General features: G+C 37.9%; 1 protein-coding gene across 8 annotated transcripts in view; it reads right to left on the reverse strand.

Moving 5' to 3' along the window:
• The window catches only part of EVI5 (ecotropic viral integration site 5), a 229,097-nt gene that overhangs the window by 24,012 nt on the left and 190,905 nt on the right, over window positions 1–14,180 (reverse strand). Inside the window, exon 20 of one of the 8 annotated variants that reach the window (XM_074335137.1) lies at window positions 9,679–12,778. The exons of the other annotated variants lie outside the window; for them this stretch is intronic. Coding sequence (XP_074191238.1) covers window positions 12,638–12,778 — 141 coding nt within the window. The 3' untranslated portion in view covers window positions 9,679–12,637. Of the gene's footprint in view, window positions 1–9,678; window positions 12,779–14,180 lie in introns of those variants that run through there. 8 annotated transcript variants of the gene reach the window in all.

Consider the following 14,180-nt stretch of genomic DNA (forward strand, 5'->3'; position numbering starts at 1 on the left):
ATTTAAAATTGAATTACTTGATAAAAAAATAAGTTTTTTTCAAATGATTGAGTATATTTCAAAGACCTGGCATAGTTGAAGAAACTGGATATCTATATTTAAGAATATATAGCACTGGGGCCAGCCCGGTGGCTCAGGCGGTTAGAGCTCCGTGCTCCTAACTCTGAAGGCTGCTGGTTGGATTCCTACATGGGCCAGTGGGCTCTCAACCAGGTTGCCAGTTCAATTCCTCGAGTCCCGCAAGGGATGGTGGGCGCTGCCCCCTGCAACTAAGATTGAACACGGCACCTTGAGCTGAGCTGCCTCCCGGATGGCTCAGTTGTTGGTTGGAGCGTGGGCTCTCAACCACAAGGTTGCCAGTTCAATTCCTCGACTCCCGCAAGGGATGGTGGGCAGCGCCCCCTGCAACTAAAATTGAACACGGCACCTTGAGCTGAGCTGCCGCTGAGCTCCCGGATGGCTCAGTTGGTTGGAGCCTGTCCTCTCAACCACAAGGTTGCCGGTTCAACTCCCGCAAGGGATGGTGGGCTGTGCCCCCTGCAACTAGCAACGGCAACTGGACCTGGAGCTGAGCTGCGCCCTCCACAACTAAGACTGAAAGAACAACAACTTCAAGCTGAACAGAACCCCCACCCCCAACTAAGATTGAAAAGACAACAATTTGACCATTGTTCCCCAATAAAGTCCTGTTAAAAAAAAAAAGAATATATAGCACTAAAAAGTAAATGTGAAATATTGGATAGCTTGGTGGATAATAGCAAAAGAATACCTAAAATGAACTGAAAAGATTCAAATTGTCTCTGAGATGCATCATTTAGACTGAAGGCTTAAAAGGAATATAATTCAAAATATAATCAAGGAAGAAGATTGTATTTTATGTATTTCCTCTTGTTTAAGAAAGCTTTATTTTCAGCCATCAGATCAATCTCTATGAATGCTATTTTCAGTACCACACACCAAAAACAAACTGATCAGAGAAAGTCTCTCTCTCTGGTTTCTGAAATGCTCCTCTCTCCTGATTTCTCTCTTACTTTTATAGCTGCTCCTTCTCAGTCTCCTTTGTGAGCTCTATACTTGCCGCCAAACTTTTGCATATCATGGTCTCTCTGCCCAAAATACCCTTCTAATCTCCTTTTCCTGGAGTAGAATATCTTTTCTACTCTTCTGAAACACACTAAAAGACTTTTTGACACGTGTCTAGGCCATGGCACAATGTGGTTCTACCACAGCACTGCTCACACCGACTGACTATCCCTACCAGGCGGAATTCCTTAACAGCTGGGACTATGGATTTTATACACCTAGCATAGGACTGGGATGGAAAGGACTTGAAAGATCATTTAGCGTAACTGTTTTAAGACACAGAAACTGAGGCAAAGCCTGAGGACGCCTGGGAGCTAAAAGATGCTCAAATGTTCACTGACTGAATGAATATATGAAGTAAACTGGCATCCTAAGGTCACACAGTTAATCAGTGGCAGAATTAGACCTCGAATCCAGGTCTCCTGACTCTAAGTCTTACTGTTCTAAAGATGGTAGTTTCTCAATCACCTGTAGAAAGATGGAGAACAAAGACACAAAATCCAGAAGCAAAACTAATCAAATAAAAAATAATCATAACTGCTATTAAGAACCTGATAAGTTACATGGGTATCTATCTATTTTTTCCCCTCTTCTCCATTTTATGAATGTGTTTAGAAGTTCATACTGGCATGATAATGAAAGGAAAAAGTAAGAGTTAGATGCAGTAAGGGATAATCAGCTTTTGAGTAAATAAAATACATTTAAAAAATAAATACCCAAGTCTTGAAACCCGAGTACATGAGTAAGTTCAATGAATTTTAAAACTGTAGCTTATTTTGGTTGCCCATGTAAGGTTGAATGAAATCCTCAAGCACATGTTAGTACCATTCTAAATGTTGGCAAATATACCTATTTAGTACTGCAGTCAAGCTTATTGGTATTGTACATATTATTAAATGGTTTGAAGCACTGATAGCTTATTTTCCTCATATCTAAGATCTAAGACTATGCTATTGGATGGTTTATTCGCGGGAATGCTGAAAAGAAGAAAAAGCCTTTTCTACGCTTACTGAATTAAATCTGCTTAAGAACTTCTGTAAGTAACTATAAAACCTGTCGCTACAGGCTTCATGGTTAGCTCCATTGCCTTTTTAAAATGCTTATTATCATCTGCCTTTATTTCTCATAATCCAAGCGGTATATGACACCCAGTTTCCCTCGAAGTGGTTTCTTACGACTTATGTTTCCAATCCAACTGTCATAGAGTAATTACTGGGACAATTTATTTTTTATTTTTTAATTATATTAGTTTCAGGTATACAAAACAACATAATGATTAGACATTTACACCCCTCACAAAGTGATAACCCTCCCCTGCCAAGTCAATGGCATTGTAACAACTATATATGATGTCAGAGGGGTAGCAGTAAACTTGGGGGCGCCGTTTATTAGGTTGGTGCAAAAGTAACTGCGGTTTAAAAAAGGTTAAAAATAATAGCAAAAACCGCAATGACTTTTGCACCAACCTAATATTAAGCAATTTACAGATCAGTACTAAAATTGTTTCACTACTATACATGTGAAAATCTAGCTGTACTTATTTGATGTAAAGTACTATTTAAAAACTTGCCACCTATGTCAGAAAACACAAAAGTGCACAGACTAATGGCGTTATAGGAAAAAAGGTACTGGAGCTAGCTTGAAAGAGTTCCCACTGGTCAAATTCCGGACAATTTGAACATCAAGAGAACTGACTGACTCTGCGAGTTCACAGTACTGCATCAGGGCTTTTGAAAGACTCTAAGGAACATAAGACTGAATAAGAGACAAGTTAGCTTGTTTGTGAGCATCAAGGAGAGCATAACAACCATTAATCAAAATAAATGAAATTAAGTGCTATGTTATATCCCATTTCTGAATTATTAAGGATTCACTATCAGTACCAACTACATACTCTTTATCAAACTAACTGTACACTTTCCCCCATCAGATTGTAAATTTCTTCTCCAGATAGTAAGACTGTACTGTACTTCCAATAGTGTCTGGCACAATATTAGAAAAAAATTCCATCTGGTCCAGCTTACTATCCAAGTCTGACTTACAATTCTGATTAGTTCTGTTCCTTGGCCAGTGTGAAGATATTATCTCTTGATATTTATTTGTTCCTTTAATTCTGAGTACCAGATCCAAATCCCTAGTCTCAGATTGATTCTGTTTTTTCTAAGTTGGCTGCTCACTCAGATTTATCCTAGACATCCCTTAACAAACCTTCTCCTACTTCAGTCAATATTCCTAAGGGGCTTCTTTCCTTGGTATCTCATCTTTTCTAGGTTGTAATTCCTTTCCTCACTTTTTCTTTATTTTTAATTTTTCTTTTCTAAGTGACTTCATTATCTCACCTTAACCTCTCCTACCAGACCTACCTTTTTTTGTCACACTCTCATCATGGTTTAACTCCAGTTCCATAATAAAACTACCATCATTAATTAGAAACACATATTGTCATCAACAAATTTAAAAATCTTTTTTTTTTTTAACCTATAGAATGAATAGGATACACAGATGCATATAATGGGTAGAACACCCTCTTTTTATGAATATAACATAAAACAGAAAAGTGGTGTAAAAGTCTTGAATAAAAGTAATGTTATCCTGTGTTGGATTATTATGGTTTTTCTCTGAATGTGGTCTATTATATATGCCTTCTGAAGGGAAAGAATGAACAGAAAGATATACAGCCCTGGAGATTAAAAAAATTAATCTAGAAACAATTGCTGGAAGTTTGGTCACCAGTTAAATAACAAACTCTTGAAACAGAATGTATTGAATAGTTGAGCTTACTTATGTCATTGGGTAAAGTTGTATTTCTTAAATAACAGGTATATATGAAGCTGGGTTGACTATTTTTATCTAGTTTTATGTTTCTGGACATGTCAAATTTAGCTAGAAAATCTCAGTTGCTTCTCTTTTCTGAAAATCATCTAATATTTAAAAGCTAAGATTTTAGTAGCACCCACCGAAAACTGAAGCAGAATTTGAGGGACAAGTTAGAACAAATCCCCAGCCTCCAAGGGAACAGAAGTCTAGAACCTGCTGCTGAAAGAAAAGTAAAGAACACTAGGTGAGAGTAGATGTCTACTAACTAGATATTGGGTTCTCATCTGAGAGAAGTAATCAATCAATTTTAGTTCAATTAAACCCTTAATGGAACTCCTACTATATTTAATATGTGACATTTAACTGGGTTGGCAGGATTGTGGTAGGGCAGTGGGATGTAGCAGATCAGAAGTTAGAATGCCTGGGCGGTAGTTCCGTCTGCCACTAACTAGCTGCGTAACGCTGGCTAAGTTCCTTAACTCTTGGGCCCTCAGCTTCCTCATTTATTGAATGAAAAACTAGACAAACTTTAAGAACAGATCTGGCTTCAAAAACATATATGAATCTGAAATCTCAGCTTTAAGTCTTTTACATAGTGATACTATTCCAGACATAAAATATTACCCATTGTGTAAATGTTATCTTGCGACTTCAAATAAGATAACTGCTTATCCAAGATAAAATGAACACATAAGAGGAAGAGGAATAATAAAACTCATTTAAAGAAGTCATTAAGAATGAATTTTTTATCCATAAATGCAGGTTGTAAGATTAAAACATAGTGCTAAACATTTAATTCAGGGCCATAAAGCAATTTTCATAGTTGTACAAATCTGATTCTTATTATCTCCATGAGACCTTTTGGGCAGGAAAGCAAAACACTATTTTTGTACTGAGGCTTGTGTGAATTCCTGCAGAGTACTTCACATTTCTCTAACTAGAGAAAGAACAAATTTAAGGGATTAATTTCTTTTATTAAATAGAAACTGCCACACTGGGAAACCTAGCACTTTTTACTGTTGTAAAAACATACATGAAAATATAATTTCACATATTGAAATTTTTCTTAAATAATGATTCTAAAATTAAAATTCAATTAGCAGCCATCAGTACAATTAGAAAACACTGTTTTTGATTCTTATTTCAGCCTCCAGATATAGACTATAGACTGTTGCTATCAATTCAGTTTGTGTGTAAAAATGTCAATTCTATTCTAGGTTACCACTCTGTAAACTAGGTAACATACTTGGAGTATTGCAAGATGTAAAGGGAAATAAAGATGAGCGTAAAAGGGATAAAATACATGGTGATGCAAATAGAACTGACTTTGGGTGGTGAACACACAATGTGATATACAGATGATGTATTATAGAATTGTACACCTGAAATCTATGTAACTTTACTAACAATTGTCACCCCAATAAACTTTAAAAAACAAAAGAAAAACAAGACTGGTAAAAACAGTCAGTATAGAATAAACATCCAGTTAAAAAACAAAAACAAAAGCAGTATCACTCAGTTTGGAAATAGAAAAAATTAGCTGTCAATAACTACAGAGCTTTCTTTTCTATCTTTAATATCCTGGTTTTAATGCCTAGATGAAGAACAGTGTTGAACGAGTCTTTAAAAAGTTTCCTTAAAAAAAAAATTTCAAGTTCAAATGATTTTATTATTACTTTTACACTGAAGAATATAAGGGCAAGCAGTACAACAGGGTAGTCTGTCATTTGATAAAGTTCCTTATTTCAAAAATTTTCGTTTAATAACAAAATGAGAAAAAGAGTATACATATTAAACATAATAATGTTTAGGACATTAAAAATACTTTTTTGGTAGATATTTAAATTCATAGCTCAGGTATAAACAGAGTTAGCAGAATTTTAAAACTCAGAGTACATGTATAAACATTTTCTAAGCCAAACTTCAATATGGGCTTTGTTTAGATTTCCTTTTCTTTACTCAAACTCCTAATTTCATACTTGGCTGGTAGAAATAAAAGAAGATTCTTGTAACATATGATGACTTAACTTAAAAAAAAAAGTGCCTCCCCAACAAAGGAGAAAAGGATACAGAAGACCATCTGAGTACTGGAAACCAGACAACGGCTATCCTTAGAAAGAAAGTGGGTTTCACCTACCTGGGTTGTATGTTGTATACAGCATCTTATAAAAGGGTTTTTCGGTGTGTGTGTGTGTGTGTGTGTGTGTGTGTGTGTGTGTGTGTGTGTGTGTGTTTGCCAGCCTTGTCCTGAACTAGCTTACATTTCTGTAATTTCTTCAGGAAGGGGGTCTCAGTAATTGTTCAGCAACAGACCATACTTCCTCTCAAGTTCTTTCACAAATCAGCCATCATTCTATGATAAATGGTGAAAATGCTGAAGAAGTCTTTTTTAATAAATTCATTCTTCAGAAGGATCAGGGAAGTTTAAAGTCTAATTAAAATAACTATGTTGAACACTGTGACCAAAGAGTGAAGTTCTCCATAGGATGTAACAGTCACTCACTAGTGCTATGTTTTCCTGAGGAGATACATAAGATCAATGAATGGTGATATGGGAAAGTAAATAAATGTCTCCCAAGTTTAAAACAATAAAAAATAAAAATGACTGTGTTGAAATGTTCCCTTCTTGCAAGTCTCCCTTCTGGGTGCTCCTGTGTCTCTACACTCACCAGTTTCCCTCCTATCCCACTGATGGGTTTAATCTCCTTTGCTGGCTCTCTTGATCTTCAAGGTCAGAAGTGCCACAAACTTGTCCTGGACCCCCCTTCTCTTTATCTATGAATGCCATCTGTATGCCAAAGACGACTAAACTTGTTTTCAGCCCTGACCTCTTTTCAGGACCTTATACTCACATATCCATTGCCTGCCTGACTTTTTCATTTTACTATTTAACTGGAATCTCAGCCTTAACATCAACAAAACACAGCTCTTAATCTTCTGCCCTTCCCCAACCTCAGTAAATGGCACCACCATTCACTCAATTGTCAAAGGCCCGAGTCTCTGGAGTCACCGAGTGCTTTCTCTTATGTCCCTCAGACAATCCATTAGCAAGTTCTCTACCTAATACAGACCTCTAATACATCCATGTTGCTTACATTTTCACTTCTCTGATCCTTCTAAGCCACCTTGGCTCTTACCTGGACTATTTTAACAGCCTCCTAATGAATTTGTTTCCATTCTTGCTCTCCTACAATCAATTCACCATACAGGAGTCAGGGCAAATCAGATCACATCACTCTTTGCTTAAAACCATCCAAAGGCTTCCTACTCAAGCAAGAGTAAAACCCAAACGATCTACCCTGGCTTAACAAAGCACTACAGAGAATTTGACCCCATCTTCCTCTCTGTTACCTCAGGCCATTTTTTCCCCACCCTGTACTATGCTCCAGCCACATTAGTACAGTTTCTTCACAAGTCCACTTCATTTTCTTTGAGGTCTTTGTGCTAGTTGTTTCTTCTGCCCGAAATGTTCTTTCCACAGATTTTCATACACCAGGAAGCTTCTCAGCATTTCTATCACAGCTTATATGCTACCTTATCAGGAAAGCCTTTCACAATTATTTACTCATTAAAAACACTTCCACGGAGTACCTACTACATGCCAACATTGTTCTAGATGCTGGGGGAAGGTACTCAATCCTGTTAGTAATTCAGGAAATATACATTAAGACCATAATGAAAAACTGCATCACAGCCAAGGAGCGACCAAAATTAGATAAGGAATGCCATTCCCACATGTGGGTGAGTATGGAGTACGATAAGACCTGTCTGCAGTGCTCACGGGAGTGTAAACTGGCATAATTACTGGCAGCAATGTTCTTAACAGACCAAACTGGAAATAATCCAAATATTCATCAACAGAATAAATAATAAATTGTGGTATATTTATACAAAGGAAAATTATACAGCAATGAGAATGAATAACCTACAGCTACATTTAAAAATAATATGGTTAAATCTCACAAAAAAATTTGAGCAAAAGCAGCAAGCCACAAAAGAATAGATACAACATAAAAAAGAACGTATACTATAAGAAGCCATTTATATAAAATTCAAAAACTTAAATTACTGTATTAGAAGTCAAGACCACAGTTATCTTTGAGGAGGAAGGAGTGAGTAGAGGTTGGGAGAGAGGCTGAATGGGGTTGTGGGACCTATTTCATGGCTGTGATGATTTTGTGATAATTTACTGAGTTGTAAACTTGTCACCTGGGCACTTTCCTGTATGTTATACTTCTATAGAAAAGTTTTTAAAAGCATTTCTGTTCTTTGGCTCCATATTATATTCCTATACTTTCCTTTTTCTCACAAAATAGTAGTTTGCTATTTTTATATCATTTGTAAACTTCCTTCATCCTATTTGGAACAAGGCAGGGTATTAAAGAATAAAAATGCTTTAAAAGTATTTTTCTCTTTTTTTCTTTTTTAAAATATATGGTTTGTTTCTGTTTTAGTTCATTCTAGTTTAATACATTGTAGTGTCACTGAAAGTCCTGATCCTGAATTCCAGCTTCTGCCACTTCCGAGTTGTGTGACTTTGGACAAATTACTTAGCCTCTCTGAGCCTAAACTGAAAATAATATTTTTCACAGCATTAATTGTGAATATTAAAATAATTATCCAAAAGCTCTATACCTGGTTTACCACCTGCTGCATAAAAAGCTTAATAAAAGCTTAATAAAAACACACTAAGATATCACCTCACACCTGTTAGAATGGCTAGCATCAAACAGACAAGAGACAACAAGTGCTGTGAGGCTATGCAGAAAAGAGAGCACTGTTGGTGGGAATGTAAATTGGTGCAGCCACTATAGAAAACAGTATGAAAGTTACTAAAAAAGTTAAAAATAGAACTTCCATATGATCCAGCAATTTCACTTCTGGGTATATACCTGAAGGAAATTAAATCATTATCTTGAAGAGATCTGCCCCCTCATATTCATTGCAGCATTATTTACAATGACCAATACAGGGCAAGAAACTAAGTGTCCATCAATGGATGAATGAATAAAGAAATAGTTGTTTCTTCATTTGTTTGTCTTGTTCTTTTGCTACGTACCAAGATGGCGCAGTAGGTAAATGCTGTGCTTACCTTTTCTCATAACCACTTCAAAATTACAACTAATTTACAAAAGAACCATTATGGAGAATTGCCTAAAATCAAGCTGAACTGAAGCCTTTCAAATAAGGACATGCAGAAGAAGCCACCTCCAGACTGGTAGGAAGGTCAGAGATGTGGTAAGGGCTGGGCCCACATCCGCATGTGACCATTAAAGATCGGGAGGGCTATTTTGGTGTGGAGCATCCCTCCACATCCCCTAGAAGGGTGAGAAATCCCAGCCCCACTCCAGCCCAGGGTTCAAGTGCGGGGCAGAGAAGTCCCCATAATTTCTGGTTGTGAAAACCAGCAGAGATTGTGACTGCATGAGATAGTGCAGCTGCACTCACAGGTGCTCCTCTTAAAGGGATGGCTTGCGGACTTACCCACCAGTGGAATCACTCGCTCTGAGCTCCAGCGCTGGGGCAGCAGCTGGAAAGGCGGCAGGGACATATGGTGGGGAACTGAGTTATCTGGCTTGGGATGGGGACTGGAGAGGTGGCTTCCTCCTGGACCAGGGGAGCTAGCTGAGGTCACTGTTTCTTTGTTGAGCCCTCCCCCTTCCCAACGTCTAAACACAGGCAGCCGCTGTTTCTGAGTCTTCACTGTTCAGTCTCCCGGCCCTGGCGATTTGAAATCTGGCCCCGCCCTACTTTCAAGCACACCCAGGCTGCTTTCAGTGTTTTGTTTTGTTTTTGTCTGTGTAGACTGCCAGCCTTGGCTCAAGGTGCAGACTTTCCTAGACTTTCAAAGATTCGTGGAAACCAGACAAGCAGTATCTGGCTTGAGCTTGTCCTGTGCCTCTGGCTGAGCAGCCCTAAGCCGGCACTAGCGACAGCCAGCCTTGGTTTCCAGCTTGGCCTCTCAAAGGTGCTTCCAAGCACAGCACGGGCAGCAGCCACTTGCAGATTTCTTTCTGGTTCCGGTTGGGTGGCCCCACGTGGGTAGCTGAACTTGACCTACAGGGGATCCCTATAAGGTGGAATCGGGGCTGGCGTCCCTAGTGGCCAGGTTCTAAATGAGCTGGAGCATCACCTAGCCTGTCTCCAAGTACAACACACCCAAGGGGAGGATTGGGCAGACACCAGAATCCTGCTGAGGTAGATCCTACTCTGTAGGGTCAGCCCCTACATAACAACTCTTCCACTGTAGTCAAGGCCAGTCCTCACAGCCAGTGAGCCCAAGGGTCAGTCTCTCCCACTGATTTGTAATTATCAACCAAGGCTCAACTACAAGAGGAGGGCACACACAACCCACACAAGGGACATACCTGGATTGCATGGCTCAGGTGACCAGGCAGACTGTGCCACTGAACCCCACAGCACACTTACTACATAAGGCCACTCTACTAAGACCAGAAGACATAGCAGCACTACCCAATACACAGAAACAAACACAGGGAAGCAGTCAAATTGGGAGACAAAGACACATGTCCCAAATAACAGAACAGAACAAAGCTCCAAAAAAAGAACTAAGCAAAATGGGAGATAAACAATCTATCAGGCGCAGAATTTCAAACACTGATTATAAGAATGCTCAACGATCTCAGGGTGAACTTCAATAGAGATAGGAAGCATAAAAATGGAGACGAAAACCATAAAAAAGAACAAGTCAGAAATAAAGGCTACAATAACAGAAATGAAGACTATATTACAGGGAATCAACAGTAGATTAGATGAAGCAAAGGATCCAACCAGCGATGTAGAAGATAAGATAGTAGAAAATGCCCAACCAGAACAGCAAAATGAAAAAAGAATCCAAAAGTTTGAGGAGAGTTTAAGGGGACTCCAGGACAATATCAAGCATACCAACATTCGCATCATAGGGGTACCAGGAGGAGAAGAGACAGAGCAAGGAACTGAAAACCTATTTGAAGAAATAATGACAGAAAACTTCCCTAACCTGGTGAAGGAAATAGACATTCAAGCCCAGGAAGCACATAAGAGTCCCAAACAAGATGAACCCAAAGAGACCCACAACAAGGCACATCATAACTAAAATGCCAAAGGTTAAATACAAAGAGAGGATCTTAAAAGCAGCACGAGAAAAGCAGTTAGTTACCTACAAGGGAGCCCCCATAAGACTGTCAGCTGATTTCTCAACAGAAACTTTGCAGACAACAGGGAGTGGCAGGAAATATTCCAAGTGATGAAAAGCAATGACATACAACCAAGATTGCTCTACCCAGCAAGTCTGTCATTTAAAATTGAAGCATAGGTAAGGAGCTTCCCAGACAAGAAATAGCTGAATGAGTTCATCACCACCAAATCAGTATTACAAGGAATATTAGAGGGACCTCTTTAAGATAGGAGGGGGTTAAGGGTGGGTGAAAGGGAAAGAGATTAAGAAGAGGGGGTGGGTTATCACTTTATGAGGGGTTTAAATGTCTATTACATTGCTTTGTACACCTGAAACCAATTAAAAAAAAATCTTCATGGAAATAAAAAAAGCTGGAAACAAATGCTCTATATAGAAAAACTACTAAGCAAATAGAACTAGAATTACTTTTGTAAGATTTTAAGAACATAAAGCACATTAAACCTATTTTATTAAGACATCATAAAAATTCACCAAAGCTGCTCAATGGGAAAATATTTAAGTTTTAATATACGTGAACTATCTTTTATCTGGAATAAATTTACCGATTCTTAGAATATCTAACAGAACATATCACCATCAAGCACAAGTGCAAACATATAATCTGTATTCCCCAAACATTTCCAAATCAGCTGATTAGTATGCATTTTCCCATGAAATAATACTGTAAGTGGTAGCAAGGCTTCAAAGGACCCAGAGAAGCCTAATCAACTGGTAATTTGGCTGAACTGTAGGATTATACTTCTCAATGTGCCTACACCTAACTGAATCCTGAGTACATTTCCTTTAGCTTATAAATGAAAACAGCCTCTTTCTGTCTCCCTTTCCTGGCATTTAGAAAATAGCTTTTGTCTTTAGTGGTCAGCAGCTGTAAGGAGACAGACCTGTGTTGCAAAAGTAGATGGCATATTCATTCCTGGTAACTATAATTTTGTTTTTTGTCTGTGACTTAAATGGTCCTGATGCCTAATCTGACTGAAAATTTTCTTTTCATTTTTCAAAACCCAGCCCTGATGCTGTTACCATCTTATCCCTGTATGTTTCAAAGGAGGCTATATAGCATATGGTGCTTAAGTGAATGGATGGGTTTGGAGTCACATAGTCTGAACTAGCATTCTACCTCTGTCACTGACTGGTGTATGACCATGGGGAGTTATTTAATACCCAAGAGCCTTAGTTTTATTATATGTAAAACATGAATAACAATGATGCTAACCCACTTCATAGGACTGTTGTGAAGATTAAAAGAAATAATGGAAGTATACCACTTAGTACAGTGTCTGATACAGAGTGACTGTTAAATGAATGGTAGCTACTATAACGCTGTATTTTTCATTATGTATTACAGTTTGTTTACTTGTATGCCTATCACCATTGTTAGACTGTGAGCCCCTTGAGGCTAAGGATTGTGCTTCAATCTTCATCTTCAGTTCTAAACTCTGTGACTAGTATACAGTGGGTGCTGTGGTAACAGATGGGTGGGAGGGTAGGATGTGGAAGATAGCATAAGGAAAGCCCTTGAATTGCGATCCAGGTTCTTTTCTATGTGTTGCATGAGAACAGGAAGTAGGGACGGGGGAGGATTGAACCACAGCTCTTGCCCGGCCTGGGGCAGCAGGGGTTTCCACAGTGGCTTCTCTGAAGGTCTTGGCAAGATGTAAGAGGCTCCAAATTAAAAAATTTCTATGGAAAGTAAAATTAGGAGCAAAATTAGTTAGGTGGTGAGGATCGGAACTTCAGGGGTGGGGAGGCAGAGAAGGCACTTGGATGAATCATAGGAAACTGCAACAAGTGAAGATAAATCTCCACTTGCAATGCTAACAGGGAGAGATAGGGGCTTTTGTGGCTACTTCAACTGCAGAATTCACTTACTGGGTGTATGCAGATTGATGTGCCAGGGAGGAACAGCATGGTTGAAATATTGTCATTAATTGCCATTCTTAAGATTTTAAATATTGATGACATTTCCTAATCTAATGTCTCTGTAAGCAGCACAGAAAAGAATAGGCCAAATTGAATGCCATCCTGGTTCAGCCATTTACTACTTGTATAACCCTGGGCATGTTACATGATCATTGTGAGTCTGTTTCCATATCCATTCAAATGAAAATACCACTATCATGTGGGATTATTATGAGGATTAGTAAAAATAAAAATCAAGTGTTTGACATAAGTTTGGCCGATAGAGGGTACTCAATAATTAAACAGTAATTATTATTTTACAGATCAACATTATTGTCAGTCATAAAAAAATAAGAAATAACCTGCTTAATCCTCTTTACTGTTTCATACAGCTGACTATGCTAAGTGGTCATAGTTATTGTAACATGTCCAACATTTCTGTATCTTCAGGAAGATGAATCTGTAAAGTTTGTCTCAACATTTCCTTCAAAATTTAGAGAAGAACAAAAATCAGCTAACAAAGTGACTATTAAGTCACATGCTCATTTTATTAATATTTGAAAGTTACATTTTATGTTGAAAGCCGAAGATTTCGGTAAATGGTAGCATACAGGCAAAATTAAGTTGGACATTTTAGGCTGATTTCGGTTATCTTTTTTTTCACTGTGAAGTTCTATTTCACAAGAATGGGGTGATCACTTTGTAAGTTATATAAATGTCTAATCACTATATTGTACACCTGAAACTAATATAATATTGCATGCCAACTGTAATTGAAAAGAGAATAAATGAAAAATCACTAGAGTAAAAAGTGACCTTATTTAATTAACCCTCTTAGGAAGCTGGTCCAACAAATAGTAATTTTCAAGTCTACTTCAACCAGTACCTTGGTTTAAACCATCACTTGTTTTCATCTATCCTTTTTTTGTTCTAAAACTTTAAAACAGGTAAATGTATTAAAATCTACTTGGAAAACAAAGAAAAGGAATCTCCAACTGAAAACCTATAATGGTTTCATATTATTTAATAAATTGAATCTCTTCTAACTTTGAAGATTCACCATAAACTGGTTCTACTCAATCTACCCTTATTTCCCACAACTTAGTCACTTAATTTCTTTTTGCATTCTAATCCTGTTTATTCAACACAATCCTTTTCCTCTACACAACAAAGTACAAACATA

This window comes from Rhinolophus sinicus, linkage group LG06 (genome assembly GCF_036562045.2).
Source record: "Rhinolophus sinicus isolate RSC01 linkage group LG06, ASM3656204v1, whole genome shotgun sequence".
NCBI classification, from domain to species: Eukaryota; Metazoa; Chordata; class Mammalia; order Chiroptera; family Rhinolophidae; genus Rhinolophus; species Rhinolophus sinicus.